The sequence below is a fragment of the Fimicolochytrium jonesii genome (genome assembly GCF_025526975.1).
Source record: "Fimicolochytrium jonesii strain JEL569 chromosome Unknown EV422scaffold_32, whole genome shotgun sequence".
NCBI lineage: Eukaryota > Fungi > Chytridiomycota > Chytridiomycetes > Spizellomycetales > Powellomycetaceae > Fimicolochytrium > Fimicolochytrium jonesii.
This window is the reverse complement of record NW_026515699.1, coordinates 245193-262703: the sequence shown is the minus strand read 5'-3', so window position 1 is coordinate 262703 and position 17511 is coordinate 245193. Positions and strand designations below refer to the sequence as shown.

The 17511-nt window shown below is 57.0% G+C and overlaps 7 protein-coding genes across 7 annotated transcripts; 3 read left to right on the top strand and 4 right to left on the bottom strand.

Annotated features, from left to right (window-relative positions):
* Positions 1–284: 284 nt before the first annotated feature.
* Positions 285–2386, top strand: EV422DRAFT_543788 (uncharacterized protein). The gene is made up of 5 exons (XM_053071350.1): positions 285–561; positions 627–1034; positions 1144–1655; positions 1739–2107; positions 2174–2386. The coding sequence occupies exons 1-5, from the start codon at positions 423–425 to the stop codon at positions 2237–2239; spliced, it is 1494 nt and encodes a 497-aa protein (XP_052921948.1). The 5' UTR covers positions 285–422; the 3' UTR covers positions 2240–2386.
* On the bottom strand, positions 2387–4779 carry EV422DRAFT_543786 (uncharacterized protein). The gene has a single exon (XM_053071349.1). The coding sequence runs from the start codon at positions 4696–4698 to the stop codon at positions 2449–2451; it is 2250 nt and encodes a 749-aa protein (XP_052921947.1). The 5' UTR covers positions 4699–4779; the 3' UTR covers positions 2387–2448.
* EV422DRAFT_543784 (deoxycytidylate deaminase-like protein) lies at positions 4780–6133 on the top strand. The gene is made up of 2 exons (XM_053071348.1): positions 4780–5786; positions 5877–6133. The coding sequence occupies exons 1-2, from the start codon at positions 4896–4898 to the stop codon at positions 6099–6101; spliced, it is 1116 nt and encodes a 371-aa protein (XP_052921946.1). The 5' UTR covers positions 4780–4895; the 3' UTR covers positions 6102–6133.
* A 109-nt stretch (positions 6134–6242) lies between these two features.
* Positions 6243–7839, bottom strand: EV422DRAFT_543779 (uncharacterized protein). Its single transcript, XM_053071347.1, has 9 exons — positions 7618–7839; positions 7458–7551; positions 7338–7372; positions 7062–7144; positions 6952–6986; positions 6830–6885; positions 6621–6758; positions 6462–6553; positions 6243–6381 (listed from the first exon to the last, which is right to left on the bottom strand). The coding sequence occupies exons 1-9, from the start codon at positions 7682–7684 to the stop codon at positions 6325–6327; spliced, it is 657 nt and encodes a 218-aa protein (XP_052921945.1). The 5' UTR covers positions 7685–7839; the 3' UTR covers positions 6243–6324.
* EV422DRAFT_268064 (putative methyltransferase-domain-containing protein) lies at positions 7794–9491 on the top strand. Its single transcript, XM_053065850.1, has one exon. The coding sequence runs from the start codon at positions 7897–7899 to the stop codon at positions 9031–9033; it is 1137 nt and encodes a 378-aa protein (XP_052921944.1). The 5' UTR covers positions 7794–7896; the 3' UTR covers positions 9034–9491.
* An 894-nt stretch (positions 9492–10385) lies between these two features.
* On the bottom strand, positions 10386–13949 carry EV422DRAFT_267831 (uncharacterized protein). The gene has a single exon (XM_053065848.1). It carries the CDS (start codon positions 13808–13810, stop codon positions 10526–10528), a length of 3285 nt encoding a protein of 1094 aa, XP_052921943.1. The 5' UTR covers positions 13811–13949; the 3' UTR covers positions 10386–10525.
* Positions 13950–14753: 804 nt separating this feature from the next.
* EV422DRAFT_543773 (uncharacterized protein) lies at positions 14754–16838 on the bottom strand. The gene is made up of 2 exons (XM_053071346.1): positions 16131–16838; positions 14754–16024 (listed from the first exon to the last, which is right to left on the bottom strand). Exons 1-2 carry the CDS (start codon positions 16437–16439, stop codon positions 15047–15049), a joined length of 1287 nt encoding a protein of 428 aa, XP_052921942.1. The 5' UTR covers positions 16440–16838; the 3' UTR covers positions 14754–15046.
* Between the last annotated feature and the right edge of the window lie 673 nt (positions 16839–17511).

The window sequence follows — 17511 nt, the reverse complement described above, 5'->3', positions numbered from 1 at the left end:
GTGGGTGGAATATGGCAGTGAGAAGGCTTGCTCACACCCGTGGTGGCTATATGCTCGGAATGATGTCTGGGGCGTCGTAACCAGATTTGTGGCCAGCATATACTGTTTGGCGTAGTGGCGAATCTTCCTTGTCTGCAGACGTGCAGGTAACCGGTTCGATTCCCACGTCCTTCAGCTCAGAGTATGACCGCGTCAATGGTATGTTACCTGAATGCACTTCTTTAAAAAACCTAATATAATATTCAGAAGCTTTACCTAATATAATATAATAAAAAAAAATTTGCTTTTCCATTTTATTTTAATTACGCGCACGAGTCACATGACGCTTGGAGGCATTGAATTCGCATAAATGCTCAACCCCCCAAGCAGCCCCCCAGTTCAACACACAACCACCACAGGCAGAAGCCAGCACAGCAGCAACAATGATCGACATAAATTCACTGCGTCCCGATAAGGGCGGAAACATCCAGGCTGTCAAGGACTCCCAGCGGAAGCGTGGCGGCGACAAGGCCGTCGCTCTCGTCGACGAGGTCATTGAACTCGACCAGGACTGGATCAAAGGTGCCCACGCACACGGCCACAGTTTGCGCTTGAGCTATTCCCTAATCTGAACACCCCACCCGCAGCCCGCTTCCAGGCCGACGAAGTAAACCGCAAAATCAACTCCATCGGCAAAGAACTGCAGGCCCTCGCTAAAGCCAAACAGCGCGACACGCCCGAATGGACCGCTCTGCAGACCCGTAAAGCGGAAGCAGAGGCCGAGAAGATCGAGGCCAACAAGATCTCTGACGAGAAGGAGAAGATTCTGAACCACAAACTGAACCTCATTGGGAACATTGTGCATGACAGTGTGGTCGACTCGAAGGATGAGCGGGATAACTTGGTTGTGAAGAAGTGGTGGCCGGAGGGACGGACTGAGGCGGCGGAGATGGAAAAGAGAAACAAGTTGGGTGGGAAGGACGCGAAGGGCGTGGTTGGGCTTTATAGCCATCATGAGGTGCTGGAGAGGATTGCGGGCTACGATTCGCAGCGGGGTGAGTGATCCCATTGGGATGGGAGAGGATCGGGATTTTCGGCGCTTTTCGGAGAGTCTATGCGACAAGCGGACGGCGCTGACGCATTTCGCTTGATTTGTATTTGCAGGAACCAATGTGGCAGGCCACCGTGGTTACTTCCTAACAGGGCCCGGGGTCGATCTCAACCTCGCCCTGATCCACTACGGCCTCGACTTCCTCGAAAAGCGCGGCTACACCAAACTCTGGACGCCCTACTTCATGAAAAAGTCCCTTATGGCCAAAACTGCGCAACTCGAAGAATTCGACGAAGCGCTGTACAAAGTCGGCGGCGAGGAAGCCTCCACGGACGCCGCGGAAGAGGACCGGGACGAAAAATACCTCATCGCCACCAGCGAGCAGCCCATCAGCGCCTTCCACGCCGGCGAATGGTTCACGGAACCGGAGAAGGAGTTGCCGAAGAAGTACGCGGGCCAGTCCACGTGTTTCAGGAAGGAGGCCGGCGCCCATGGCCGTGATACGTGGGGCATCTTCCGCGTGCATCAGTTTGAAAAGGTCGAGCAGTTTGTGCTTACTGAGCCGGAAAAGAGTTGGGACATGCACGAGGAGATGATTGCGATTGCTCAGGAGTTTTACCAGTCGGTAGGTGCTCGAGCCCCACTTTCCTGGCACATCTACCTTTTCCCCCAAACCACCTAACCACCCTTTCCCTTCGCAACCATTAGCTCGGCCTCCCCTACCACGTCATCTCCATCGTATCGGGCGCGCTCAACAACGCCGCCGCCAAAAAGTACGACCTGGAAGCCTGGTTCCCCTTCCAGAACGAATACAAGGAGCTTGTCTCCTGCTCCAACTGCACCGACTACCAGACCCGTCTACTCGAGATCCGCCTCGGCGCAAAGAAACTCAACGACCAGACAAAGAAATACGTCCATGCGTTGAACTGTACCCTCACAGCCACGGAACGCACCATTTGCTGTCTGTTGGAGAATTATCAGACGGAGGACGGTGTGGTGGTCCCACAGGTGTTGAGGCAGTATATGGGCGGGAAGGAGTTTTTCCCCTTTGTGAGGGAGCTGCCGGGGGGAAAGAAGGTGCGTTGAGCAAGGTGCACACTGTTTCTTGAAAGTTATCTCGCCCTGACTTCTCTCCCTTTTCAGCAAGGCAAACCCGCAAAATCGACCGCCGACGCGCTAGCGAAGGACGTCAAGAAACTGGCCGTCTAACCCACCGCTCCCCACCTCCACATCTCACTTCACTTTATAACCCAGCCCACCTACCTAGCTAGCTAGCGAACACCGTTTTCTTAGACCACATTCTGTACATTTTTATATTCCCGATACATATATATTGTTCATCGACTAAAAATATGTTTCACGTGTTCAATCCATATGCACAGAAGCAGCCAAAAATGTCAAGTATCTGATATCATGCACTACGTCCCCAAAGGCGGCAAAACCGTCCCATTAGGCCACCCCACGGCCCCATCCGCACTCACCCACACCGGCCAACTATACTCCATCGGACTCCCCCCACTCACAAGCGCCACCCTCACATACCACGGCATCCTCCTCCCGCCCACGGCGCCCATCATCTCCACCCGGTACGTCGCCCTCGGACCCCTATACACCTCAACATCGTTTAGCAGCAGCGAGAAGGCGTCGTAGGGGAGGCCCGCAGGGATCGTATAATTCCCCGGGTCATACGCCGTGGTCGCCGTCCCCCCGTCATCCGCATACCGCCACGCAATGGTCGCGTTGTTAGCCAAGCGGGCTTGATCGATGACCAGCTCGGGGCGGGGCACGCTGACGACCTCATCGCCGCCCGTGTTCTCGAACGCGGTGGCGAGCGGGGACGCCGGGCCCCAGCGCGCGACGCCCTGCACGAGGAGGCCCACGCACGCCCACTGCAGGATCATGCTTGCGCGGGTCTGGATGCGCGTGAGCGGGGCGAGCAACAGGCCGAGGATGTAGTGGTGCAGGTGGATGTACAGGCCGAGCAGCTTGGGGAGGAGGAGGTACACCGCGACGGCTGCGGCGTAGGCGAGGAGGTAGGAGCCCAGCAGGCCGTGTTTGCGGAGATGGAACAGTTGGATGGCGCAGATGGCGAGGACGAGGGGGAGGGCGATGATAAAGATGATCAGGGTCTGGGGGTCGGCAAAGGCGCGGGAGGTGAGCCCGAAATTTGTCAGGGGGGCTGTGATGAGTTCGAGGTGGAGGATGAATGTGAAGGGGGCGATGACCAGGATGGCCGTTTCGAGGGGGAAGCTGTGGAGAGGGGTGGGGAGGGTGTGCCGGATGACGTGGGTGTGCAACACGTGGGTGAAGGCGAGGAGGACGAGGTAGGTCCCGAAGGCCGCGGACGTCCAGCCGTCGCCGTGGATGGGGACGGCGCCGAGGAAGATGGTGTACCAGAATCCGAAGGAGACAAATGTGAACGTGAACAGGGCGCGCGAGGGTCGTGTGAATGTGGTGAAGAGTAGTGCAAACACGAGCAGGATCGGGAGGTAGGCCCACGATCTGTCCGTGCAATGGGCCGTGTGCGCGAGGGCGCGGACGGTGTATGATTTGGGGAACCAGGAGTCGAAGCCCAGGGAGGTGATTCCATTGCTCGTTGTTGACGGGAAAGCTGTGGTGGCGCCTATGAGGTCAATAGCCGCGCAGCCGCCCCAGTGGTTAGAGATGAGGCCGGCGTGGATGGCGGAGGGGCAGAGCCAAGATTCGGCGCGGTAGGGTGCTGATGCTGTCCCTGATGATGGTGGGGGGCCGCCGCCGACGACCCAGGGGACCAACCACCCCTGCATGGTCCCGCCCAACCACCTTCTATTCTGATTTCGCGTGGAGGCGCATTCAGCGGGGCATCGGATAACGAAACTCGCGTTGGCAAACGGCGAGCAATACATCCCGTCCAATCCACACTGCTGGCTCGCCCATGCCCATAGCTGGTCCGTGCACGAGACGTACTGCGGCGCGCCCTCTGATGTCGTCGCTTTGTAGTTGTTGTCGGACACGAGGAGGGCGAAGGTGAGGAGCCAGAGGAAGGGGTAGAGGAATCGCGGGATGAAGCGCACGGTGGATGGGAGGCGGTCGAGAAGGGTTGAGAGGGGTTTGGAGATGCGGGGGAGCCAGGGATGTGTGAGGCGCGGGTAGGGGTGCAGGGTTGGTGGGCGGATGCGGAGGAAGAGCTCGAGGCGGCGGAGGAGATGGAAGAGCGAGGATTTGTGGGTGGCGGGGAGGAGCACGGATGGTGGGGCCAGTGGTGTGACGGGGGTGTGGGAGGGGGAGGAGGGGATGGGGACGATGGCTTGGTCGGTGTCGGAGTGAGAGGAGGGTGTGATTCGGCCAGTTCGGGATTTGGGGTGCCGTACTCTTGCGATGCTGCCTGTTATACCGTCCTCCCGCTCTATGTCCTCGACGTTCCGAGAGTGGTGAGTATCGTCTGCGGCGATTTGAACGCCACTCCCGATTCCACTTCTACTCCCACCACCGCGAAAGGACTCTATCCGCGTCGTTGCCGAGTCCTCCTCGGTCGTTGCGGTATCTGCAAGCGGTCTCCAGTCCTTGCCATTATCGCTGCCAGTGCCCTCGGCATTCCCTACGTTTGCGATATTCCCCCAACCCCCAGCATGTGCTTCCTCCAGCGCTTCCCCGTCTCCTTCACGACCGGCGCCGGCGCCAAGCGGCATTCTCTTTGTGGTCAGTTTATGTCCCTTCTCGTTTCGTTGGTAGTAATACGGGCGTTGGAAGTGTTGAGCCGGGAGAGAGGGGAGAGGTGTGACATTTCACCTTTCGGACGCGGCGCTCCTCGTCTCCCTTTCTCTCCCTTTCTCTCCCGTTGCTCTCACCCCCACCCCAATCACGCACTCTCATCCTCCCCCTCAAGATGCTAATAGCCCTAACCGGGCCCCCCTGCTCCGGCAAAGCAACCATAGCCCACTACCTCACAACCTTCCATGGCTTCCAACCCCTCCTCCTCGCCGCAACAGCACACCACGCCCCCAAATTCACCTCCCAGCTCCGCCAACCCCTCACCTTCCCGACCGCGGAAGCCCTCACCGCCCACGTCACGCAGCACTGGAACCGCGATTTTGTCCTGGTCGCGATTGGGGATGTCAGGGATTGGGAGGTTATCAGTAAACGACCCTTTGCGATGTTGGTCGGGGTGGACGCGCCGATGAGTGTGCGGTATAGAAGGGTGTGCGAGAAAATCAAGAATAGGACACACAAGGAGGAGGAGGAGGACGGATACCCCTCGGAGATGACGCTGGCGGAGTTTGTAGAAGCCGACGAGAAGATACTATTCGGTTCAGGATACGGGTCTGACCTCCCATCCATCTCCGCAATGACGCTCGAAAACTCCACGCCAACATCACCCCCAACCTCCTCCGCCGCCTCCACCTCCTCCACCGACCCCCCACCAACCCTCCACACCCTCCTCCCGCACGCCACCCTCCTCCTCTTCAACCCCTACCCCACCCTCCCCCTCCTCCACGAACACCTCCGCCTCACCCACCTCACCAACCCGCAACGTCTCCGCCCAGGCTGGGACATGTACTTCATGGCCCTGTGCGACCTCGCCGCGCGCCGCAGCAACTGCATGAAGCGCCGCGTGGGGTGTATTCTGGTCAAGAACAATCGCATCATCGCGACGGGGTACAATGGGACACCGAGGGGGGTGACGAACTGTGCGGAGGGCGGGTGTCCGCGGTGCAATAAAAGTGGAGCGGGGTGTGGGGTCGGGTTGGATGTGTGTTTGTGTTTGCATGCTGAGGAGGTGGGGTCATTCATATATCGCCTCTCATTTTTTAATTCTCGTTCTTCACTTTCGCTTCCACTCATACATGCATGCGAATTATGTTTTTAGAACGCATTGTTGGAAGCAGGCCGCGAACGCATCGACGACGGCCGCACCATCCTCTACTGCAACACCTGCCCTTGCTTGGGGTGCGCGAAAAAGATCATTCAGGTCGGGGTCAAGGAGGTCGTGTATGCGCAGGCGTATGGGATGGATGGGATGACGGAGCGGTTGTTGACGGAGGCCGGGGTTGTGTTGAGGCAGTGGGTTGGGGTTGGGGGTGGGGGGGTTTGAATTTGGGCAGGCACGCGAAGGAGCGGCGTAAGACAGCCTCGTGTAGCGGTTGGTTGGACAGATGTGTTCTCAGGCAGGCACAAACATGCGAAGACGTTTAAGCAGATCAAATAATCACATTGAAATGAAATAGATAGACATAACTTCCTCTACCAGACCAGACTCCACACGGATCACGTACAATATGCCCATTCTACACTACGCCGCAGCGAAAAGGGTGATTTCACGAGCTAATCAATAGGTTCAACGCGTTCTTGACCCTGTCCGTATCAAACGCCGCCTGTATCGAAGACAAGAAGGATTCAGCCGTAGCCAATGCGATCCACTGGTGAACAATGAATTGATTGAAAACAAAAAAACCTTAGTCATCTCCACAACAGCCCCCCTACTCCCCTCCACATCCTTCTCAATCTGCTTCATTTTATGTGTCGCCTGCGCGATATTCGCTTCACCTACAAAGACCGTCAGTTATCCACACACCCCTCACCTCTCCCTGATATACACGCAAAAACAACGCACACTCATCCCCCATCTCCTGCACAACCACCCGATCGGCCTTGCGGACTTCCTCGGTGTGTAGAGCCAGCAGCTCGATGGTGGTTGACCAGCCGCAGAGGACGGAGTGGTAGTGTTCCCGGAAGGATTTTAGTTGTGTGTCTGTGGGTGGGAGGGAGTGAGGTGGTGGATGGGGGAAGAAGGGGTGGGGGAGGGGGAGCGGGGGGCGTTACCTTGATGCAACCAAATGGCGTCGTATTTTCGTGTTGTGGATTCGATTTGGTGTGTCCTGCAAAATGCGCGAGAGATAAACAACACCCAATCTCTCCGTAAATCACAAAGCAGACGCACATACCTCTCCTTCTCAGTCTCCGCGATCCGCTTCTGGATCTACACCAGGGTCATAGAATCGTCGTTGGAACGGATCATACAAACCGGGGACACGTCGATGTGAATGTTTCTCACCTCCGCCATTTTAGCGGCAAGCGTGACGTCGTGCTTTGACATGGATTTTTTGGCGCGTTTTGTGGATTGCTTCTTGAATTGGGCTGGCATGGATGGTGGATGAGGTGGGTCAGCGTTGTACTGCCTCGCGATGAGGAGTGGGGACATGGGACATCCCGTTGCCCGCATTGCCTCAAGCGAAACGCTCACTGTGCTCGCCACGTCCATTGCGTTCGCTCGCTTCCCTAGCTGTCCCAGCGTTTCCACCCCACACCCACCCTCACCCAAACAACATACCTTGAAACAACCCCAGCAGCTCCGACAATCCCTGACTATTAGAGAATATTCCCATGCTCAGCACTTTCGTCATCTCTGCAAGGCATGCAAGGCATGCAAGGCACCATATCCTTGCCGAACCTCTGCCCACCCTCGTCCTCCTTCTCCCCATCAGACACGCCATCGCTGTCGGTTGAGTCGTACGAGACGGGCGGTTTCTTTGCTGGTTTGCGTGCTGGAGAATACTATGAGGTCAGACGGACATGTCATCTTGGGAAGGGGGGAATGTGATGATGTGTACCTGGGGCGCGGCCTTTGCCCGCGGGTAGCTTGCGGGTGGTGGGTTTTGCGATGGCTTTCTTTGGCATGGTGGATAGTGTCCAAGGGTTGGAGGTGTGGCGAGTGTATGTGCAGATTGGGCGGTGGGACAATGGAGCAGCTGCTGAGCGCCTGGTCTTCTGGGTCCCACGCGTTGGTCGCCTTTCCTCCTTTTTCTCACTCCAATTCGCACGGCCAGGTCCAGTATGTATGGCGACCAGCTGCAACGAGACCCACCCAGACATAGATACAGAGAACACCAATGGAACCATTACCCACTCCCGCTGAACACCCGGATGGAGGCCACCTCCCGCAAACAATCCTCACCCCGCTCACCCTCCAATACCACCAACGCGTGCCTATCCGCCACTTCCAGTTTCCCTCCCTCCCCACCTTCACCGCCGCCAATCAGCACCTCCTCCTTGCCTCCACCCTCCACTCCCCGCTCTCCCGGCGGTACCCGCCCGCCGCCGCCTACGCCCGCGCCTTCGTAAAGATGCTCGTGCGGAAAGCCGAGGAATACGCCCCCGACGGGGAGGTAAATGAGCGCGTGCTGGAGACGTATGTCGGGCTGTTGCAGGACGGGAATGGGGCAGGAGGGGGCGGGGTCGCGGCGTATGCGGTCGGAGATGGGGAGGTGGCGTATACGAGTTATGCCATTCCGATACGTGGGGAGGAAACGCCGGCAGGGATAGACTACCTAACCCTGCGAGAAGAAACTGCTAAAATCTCACAGGGCACCACCGGCCTCGTCACCTGGGAAGCGGCCCTGCGGTTCGGCGAGTGGTTGATCCACACGTACAATTCTGACAACACATCCTCCTCATCAAGCATCCCGTCAATCCCACCCAACGCCCGCATCCTCGAACTCGGCGCCGGAACAGGCTTCCTCGGCCTTCTCCTCGCCCGCCTCGGGACCGCAGCAGCCATAACACTCTCCGACGTCGACGACGGCGTGCTGGACCGACTGCGTGAGAACGTCGCCATCAACAACTCCCCGTCATCACTGGATACCCCTCGAGTGATACCCACAGTGGAACGACTCGACTGGACCAATTTGAACAAAACACATCTAGAACGCCTCGACCCAACTCATATCGTGTGCGCGGACGTCGTGTATGATCCGTTGCTTGTCGAGCCATTGGTCGGTGTTCTGCAAGCCTTTCTTGCACTCCGGCCCTCCCCGTCACTGAAGATAAGACCAATACCGCGCATTGCTTACGTCGCCCTTACACGCCGCCAACCTGCTACACGAACCCTTTTTATGGACGCGCTGCATGCGGCGGGGATCTGTGTTACGACGGTGGGGCTGAGCAGTGGGGATGAGAAGCCGCCGGAGTGGTTTTGGCATGAGCCCGGATGTGGGGAGGTGGATTTGTTGGTTTTGCGAAGGGGTTAGAATTAGATAGAGCCGAATGTGATAGAATACAAAGGCGTAGGAGTTGTAGAGATGGATCTGTGCCTTGGGGTGGATCTGAGACGAGAACCTCGAACATCTCACAGTGTGGAAAGAACGGGACACGCACCGCTCTAGGCACCGGCGTCGACTACTGAAGACGGCGACAGACGGCTCCTCGCGCTGGCGGTGCATCTGGTAACACTCTCAGCGTACTAAATCTCAAGCGGGCTTCCGTTTTCATTGTTACGATACAGGATCTCCATGTCAAACATCTGCGATTTTTCCGTGCACATCGACGACCGAGTCGGACTCACACTCCTCGGACTCCTACACCCACGGTACCATTGGCAACTCCCACACCCACACACAGGCCTCTCAGATCGTCAGAGTTACCGAACCCATAATCCATCCATCCCGACGCCACTCTTCCTGGCCCCAGCAACCTTCCACATCATGCGCCTTCCAGGCCTTGTGCACTCCGACCGCTTTCTCGTGCCGATTCACACCCGTCCATAGAACCCCCGGATCCGCACAGAGTCCACCGATCTCGACGGCCCCGGCAAAAGCTTCCGTTTCCATCTCCCCATTGGGTCCAACACTGCCAGCGCCCGCAAACTCCCGCCCAGACCTTATTCAAAGCAACAGCAAAAGTATCCCCGTCGGTGGTCAATCCATACGCCACGCTCCTCAAAAGGAGTCGCTGGGGCGTATCCATATCCGACTGATCCCGGCGACACATATCCTCCAGGGGAGATATGGAACTTTGCGCCCCTCGGGATCAAATGAACCGACCCCTCCGGCCTACAATCCGTACGCGATCGCACAAAACCCCGCCATCCCGCCCCGCCCCATCCTGCATCACCTCTTCCAAAACCCCCCCTGATTACTCCAACACCTCCCTTACACCATCCCCCCTCACATCCGCGGGCCACACACAAATTCCCGTCCTATACAAATAGAGCACAGCAGCAAACATGCGCGGGTTATGGTCGAGGACGTAGTGTCCTTGGCGTCTTTGCAGCGAGGGGGCCCGTTGGTGGGGGGTGTGAGGGTGGCGAGGAGGGAGCGGGGGGTAGGTTTGGGAGGGTGCTGCGAGATCGGTGGCGAAGAGTGTACCGCCGACGTGTGAGGCTTAGGATGTCGTACATTTTGTATGAATGTGTGGTGTTGGGAACGAGGGTCGTAGTGGGCGGGTATGGGGGTGAGAAACATCCGAGAGAGTCGTAGGTTAACAGCTGTGAAACCCGCCCGGTCCGGTTCCTCTCTGCACAAACACTTTTTTTCACTTTAACCCTCCCAGTGAGTTGGATCTGAATTGAAAGGCCCTAGCCACAGAACTCATAGTCCGTCTTGCGGGTTTGAGAGACTCGCGACGTCCTATGCATGGAGTTGAAATTGTGTATGTACAATGATGCAGATCAGCGTAACGGGGCAGGGGATGTCCTCCATACTTCCAAGTCCATAGAGTCCCACACCTACGCCACAAAACGCCCTACTCCCCGACTCCCCTCGTAAGCCCCAAAAGCCTCACGACCTCCCCAACCTCCGCACACCAAACCGCAAAACTCTTCGGATCCCTGAACGCCGCACTCACACTAGTCGGATCCCACACCTGTTTCGCCGGGTGCGTGTCGTCCAACTCCTCAAGGAGCGTGAACCCGTGCTTTGTGAGGTAGAAGGAGCGCGGTTTGGGGTTGGGCGAGGGTGGGGGGATTGTTATCGTTCGTTGGTCGGAGGAGGTCGTGGCGGCCGGGGAATGGGTGGAAGTGACGGCCAAGGTCGGGGCAGAGTACCCGAACCGTCTCGCGTTCGTGTAGATGTAACATGGGGGTCGGATGAGAGATGAGGTGCGGGAGAGGTAGGCGCAATCCCGCAGCATGGCGTTCAGCCCGCCCAGCATGGGGTTCCATACGGACGGTTTGCGGTCGGCGCCGCCGAAGCTGGCGCAGTTGCGGACGAAGCCGGTGTCGGTGCGCCATTCGATGATGGAGAAGGTGAAGACGAGGCGTGGGTCGGATGATGGGTCGCGGAGGGTTGTTGTTGCTTGGGGTGGTTGTTGGGATGGTGTAGGTGGGGCAGCTGTGGGGCGCCGGGGATCGGGGAGTCGGAAAAGGCCATTTGCATTCGCAGTTTGCTCTTTACCGCCCTCATCCTCATAATCCCCATCCTCATCCTCCCTCGTATTATCAGCCCCATAATACCGCTCAGCCTCCAACTCATTCTCCCCCTCAGGTACGACCAAATCCGCCGGATGCGCGCGGTTGACCCACCTCAGACTCAAAAACCTCCTCACACAGTTGCGTTTCGGCGGCGGCTGGTCTTTCGGGTTCACGCCTTTACACAACAGCTCAATCAGCGCGCGGAGAGTCGTTATCCTATCCAGCAGCTTCTCCCACGTTGCGAACTCGGGCCCGCCGGAGGTCATGAAGCGCGGGTTGCCGACTTCGTGGAGGTACATGTAGGGGAGGGAAGCGTGCATCAGGGCTGCGATTTCGGGGGTGAGTAAAGGGGTAGTGTCGTCCGGGGGGCGGTTGGACTCGGTGGTGAAGTAGGCCGGGTCGAGGGTGGGGTCGTCGTTGATCAGAGGTATGCGGAAGACTTTTTCCTCGACATTTCCGGGTGTGAGGCGGACGTGGGAGAGGGAGCATGTTGCGCGGCCGGGTTCGAAGAGCTGGCGCGGGCGGTATTTGCCGGTGCGGAAGGTGCCGCCGCCGCCGCAGTCGCTGCAGAAGGCGTAGGTGCGGTAGCAGGGGGCGCAGATGATTTCGACCATTATTGGGGGCAGGGCGGGGTTTTTGATACCTCCTGTTGTTGTGCTGCGGGGTTTAGAGAGGGTGGATGAGGAGACGCCGTTGGGTGAGGCGTAGGCTGCGTGCGGGGAGAGGGAGGGGGAGGAAGAGCTGCTGGAGCCGGTTCCGGTGGGGCTTTCGAATTGGAGGCCACCGACGCCAATGACTGTTTTGCAGAGCATGCAGAGCATGTCTTGCGTAAGACAAACCGAGTGGTGCTCTGTCATTTTGCGTTTGCGGCGTTTCGATGCTGCTGTTGTCGTTGTTGTGTTTGATACCGCGGATGATGGTGGTAATCCAATCGTGTTTGGAACACGTCCCTCACTCGTGCCGTTCAACGCCGACGCTGCCTGACCCGTACATGATGCGCAAGTGACGTTGACCGTATGCGATCCAAGCGTACAGTCATCCACGCAATGCAGCTGGAACATGACAATATGCGCCTTGCACACCTGACAGTTCCCGGTGACGAGGTCCGTCTTTCGTTTGCGTCTGCGGTACCGCGAGTTAGTAATGGCGCCCCGGCCGCTGGCGAGGGTGGTTATGGGCTGGATGGGTTCCGACCTCTGCGGCTCAGGCATAGAGGGTTTGTATGCGCTGGAGGTGTTTATTGGTGACGCGGGGAGTGCCGGTTGTTCCATCGCTGGCAGATTATGTGACGTGAGTGGTGTTGGCACACTCGGAATAGATGAAGTTGGGGAGGACAAACACAGAGGCCCAACATCTCCCATATGAATTCCATTCGGATCGTGATTTGCCGAAAAGCCCTCCACCTGTCCCGTGCCACCCACTCTATCATCGTTCGTATGCATCGGAGGCTGCGACGTCACATCCATTGACTCAAACACATTCGCAGGACCCTGCCGCCTGTGAACATCTATCTGCGCACCGACATCCATCGACCCGTTCCAGTACAGGCCCGCCGAATCCCGCTGAAGATCGTGCCGCTCCTGTTGTTGTTCCTGCTGCTGCTTCTGTTGCTGCCGCTGTTGTGCCTGACGCTGTTGCTCCTGTTGCTCATAGAGCTGTGGGTCCGGATGGAAGGGCGGGACGTTGATGTGCTTATGCATCTGCATCTGCGGCTGTGGCTGCATATGTGCCTGCATAGACTGCGTCTGCCAGTTGTACAGCCCTTCGGCTTCGCCGTCAAAATGCGCAGAAGGCGGCGTAGCTGCAAGGGCGCTGGTGAAAGTGCTTGAAGCGGACATGGGTGATGGGTGTTGTGGTGAAGCAGGCATCTCTGTCCTCAACTGTTGTCGTGACTGTTGCTGTTGATGCTGTTGATGAGATACGTGATAATGATCCGGAAGGCTGCCGGCCACCTCAGCGTGAGAGGGCACAACAGGAGGCAGCTCGTAAGCCCCAAGTGAAAGCGAGTGTTGGAACATTGCCGTCTGGTTGCCGTGGTAAAAGGGTGGCGCCTGCGGTTGAGGCTGTTGTGGAGCAGGCGACCACAACGATTGGTACTGACTATTCTGATGCATCTCCTGCCGCGGCTGTTGATGCATACCCTCCCCAAGATGCTGATTCGCACCCTGCTCACCCAAAAAGCCCACATATCCCATCCCCATATCCAACCCAGCCCCTTCTGGCGTTGGCGCCAACATGCTCATACCAGCGTCAGCACGGGCCGTTGCTCTCAACATCTCCAACTGCAAGTCCATCTCCCTCAGCCGTAATTCGTTCTCTGTAGCCGCTCGCTCGCTGTCCTTTGCCTTCCTATACTCGTGGACGACGCTGAGGAGGGTGTCGAGCTGCGCGGTGGGTAGACCGGTGCCTGCCATAACGTTCGAATGCACGGTGTGGAGGGTTGAGTAGAGAACGTCTGAGAGTGGGTCGTCTCTCGGTGGGTGGTTCGTTGTTGTTGTGGTGGTGTTGGAGTGCTGCACTGCGGGGCCGGTGGAGGAGTAGAATCGCTGGCCGCTACCGCCATTGTCGGTGCCGTATTGCATTGAGTAGTGGTTTGGAAGTTGCTGCTGGCCAGCCATTTCGACTACGTATGAAATGAGATATCACCAGAGCCAGAACCCTGGTTGAGGCGGGTGGGTGGAGTAGGTCCCGTGGGTCCTCTGCATATATGTACGTGAGAGAAAGTAGGGTGAGAAACAAGGGGGATGGTTGTTGTGGAGGAGTCGGAGGTAGGAGCACTAGGGCGAGAAAGCCATATGGAAAACCTTACGATCCGACACGCAGACAGGGCTTTCCCACCATATGTAACTTCCGTCGTACTACTTAAGGATACTACGCGCGATCGCCTGAGTTAGCGTCAAGAGTCTCCCACCTCATATGAGGAGCTGCCGACCGCTGATGCTGGGTGTATGGTAGTAGGTACTGTACTAGCCAGGCATGCAAGGGATATTATTATTATGGCCGCTGTCACAAGTCACACGCATCGGCCTGCATGGACTTTCATTATGCGGTAGCCTGAGCGTCTTTGACCGTTCATCACTCAAACCGAGGGGCCCAAATTAGCCTCCGGTTCTGGCATGAAAAAAACTCGCTGCGAGACATTTCTGCGGGCATGACATCCATGGGTCTGGTTCTCTGGACCTCGCCACCCGGCCTTCGAGTAACTCATAGTAACGTTCATGATACGCGCTGCTTTTCTACCGTTCATCCCTCCCCTCCGGCCTCCGGCATGTCCGTCGTGCGTATCGCCGTTCATGGTTGTGAATTTGAAGGGTGGCTGCGGCCGCACATGCATGTGCAGAAAACCTGATTTATGGACGCGTTGACATCAAGTCCGCGGGGTAACCGCAACATATGCATTTCTCTCGAGTCTTGGATCGATCGTTGAGATCGTACGAAGGTGCGGGACACCCTAATGTGGGGCTGCACTGGGGCATTATTGTTCGCAGGATATCATACGATGAAAGCGCTTGCGTGTCGCTACGAGTGATATCTAGACTGTCTCCGACCGGTCATAAAAGTCCGGAAACCTCAGCGGTGGAAATGAAAATGACAGGGTCAGGCTAACTGACAGCGGTTAGATTGTATATGGATGGGTTTTGGTGATATATACAGAAAAAGCTGATACAGAGAGAAAGGGGCACGAAAGGCAAAGGTAATGCACAAAGACGATAGTGGTGATGTCGGAAACGGAATGAGAGTAAGAAAACCACCCCGTCGGTCATCTATCTATGGGTCATCTCGGTGATTGTGGAAAGCTGATCTATGCTAAGAACACCAGAGTAGCCAAAAGCAAACACATTTCGTCCCATCCTTCACCCCTCAATAACCAACTCGCCCTTCGTCTTCTTCCCCGCCTCACTTCCAACATCCAAGAACGCCTCCTCGTCAACAGTATGCATCGTCCTCCCCTGCTCAAAGTTGGCGCGTTTGGGTACCAACCCCAGCTTCTCAAACATAACCTGATCGTCCGAAAACACATTATTGGGCGTTGTCAACAATTTATCGCCCGTGAAGATCGAGTTGGCGCCCGCCATGAAGCACATGGCCTGTTCCTGCACGCTAAAGCGGACGCGGCCGGCGGAGAGACGGACCATGGATTGGGGCATGATGATGCGGGCGGTGGCGATCATGCGGATCATTTCGAAGATATCCACCGGGGTGTTGTTTTCGAGCGGGGTGCCTTTCACGGCGAGGAGGGCGTTGACGGGGACGGATTCCGGGTGGGTGGGGAGGGTGGCGAGGGTGTGGAGGAGGGAGATACGATCTGTTTCGGATTCGCCGAGGCCGATGATGCCGCCGGAGCAGACGGAGATTCCGGCGTCGCGCACGGCGGCGAGGGTCGCGAGGCGGTCGTCGTAGGAGCGGGTGGTGATGATTTTGGGGTAGTGTTCGCGGGAGGTGTCGAGGTTGTGGTTGTAGGCGGTCAGACCAGCTTCTTTGAGCTGAGCGGCCTGAGTAGGGGTCAGCATGCCGAGTGTGCAGCAGACTTCCATATCCATGGAGCGGATTTCGCGCACGTAGTCGAGGATCGTGGAGAAGTTGGTCTTGCGGCCGTGCAGGTCGCGCCAGGCGGCGCCCATGCAGAAGCGGGAGCTGCCGGCTTCTTTAGCTTTGCGCGCTGCTCCAAGAACTACGTCTTCTTTGAGGAGCTTGGAGGCTTTGACTTCAGTGCTGTAGCGCGAGGATTGCGGGCAGTAGGAGCAGTCTTCGGAACAACCGCCAGTTTTGATGCTCAGGAGTGTGCACTGCTGGACTCGGCGAGGGTCGTGATGCATACGGTGCACTCGTGCCTGTGAGATAATGGAAGCCGGTGAGTAAATGCCCTCGCAAATACCATCCCATTCTCGGTGCAGATAAATCCCAGAAGCCACCCATCGAACAATCCCTCACACGTACCGCATGAAACAACAACTCCAACAAAGGGCTATCAAAAATCTCCTGCACCTCCTCCTTCGTCCAGTCCGTCCTCAGAGCGCCCGTCGCGTGTTTCTCCGCAGGCGACACTTGCACCTCATAACGGGCCGTAGCATGAGCTCCCTGAGGAGGTGCAGTTGGTGCAGTGGTTGATTGTCGTTGAGTAATGGGGTTGCGGTCCAGGGTCGCCAGCGACCTCACGGGTGTTCGCAACTTGGGTATCGAGGCGGTCAGGGAGGACAGACACCGGCCGGTTATGCTTGCGGTACGGGGGCGGGTGAGGAGTGACATGATGGGATGTGTATTCGTTTTCAGTGCTCTAAGTGGTTGTTGTGAACTCTGCAGATGGACTGAATTGCTGACGAGGAAACGAGTCGGGCTCGATGTCGGGAGAGATCAATGGCGACGAAGTTGACGGAGAGCGGGTATGTGACAGACCCAACCAAACAAGCAATGACCCTCAGCAGCGAGACCGACTTGTAGAGGCGCTGTCGTCTATGTACGTGCTGTCTAGAAAGTGGGAATGAGAGCGACAAGAAGCGCTCCTCCTAAAGCCTTTTTGCGGGAGAACGGAGAACGGAGAATTGACGGAGAGTTCCAAAGCGACATCGATCCGCTCATTGTTTAGCAAAAGTGATTAGAAGGCGATTAAGAAGTCGCTCTGTTCACAATGTTCCATGTGGACTAAGGTTGGCTGGCCAAGAGGACGATCGTTGGTCACAAGGTTAACAGACGCGACGCGTTCATCAGCCATCCAAAACCGTCACGGGAACCCGTCACTCATTTAGCACTTACAGTAACAAATGAATACGCGTGAGCATATCGAAATTATTTATGTGCCATTCAGACTAAACTTCAGAAGTCGCTCACGGCGATTATGTACCAGGCTGTACAAAAAAAACAACAGGCTCTACACTACGCCGTCATGAAGAAGCACTTCTTCCATCCACTAACGCACAAAGAAACGGTCGACTAGAGGGTGTCTTCGTCCGGCGAGCGAGCTAGATTGGAATGCGGCGACCTTTCCAGCACAAGTGCTTAATAGATTTGCGTCCAGTACGGAATCCTTGCAGAAGCCGAGCTCTAGAACGCCTCCTCCATTGTATGCAGAGAGCTCACTAGGCCAGTTCTGTTTCACCGAATTGACATTGGTGTTTTCCGGAGCTGGCGGAAGATAAGTGATGACTCGGCCGGCCTTTCTGGTAGTCCACCTTGGCAGCTTCAGGGTCCAGGCCAAGGATTCCACTCAAGCACGATGATCTGCTCCAGAAGTTGTGAATCTGGTGAGTGCCCTGGTCCATCCTTCCGGAACTTGAGTGACGTTCGGAAAGCAGCTCCAGTCTGGGAAGAGCACGGAATTATG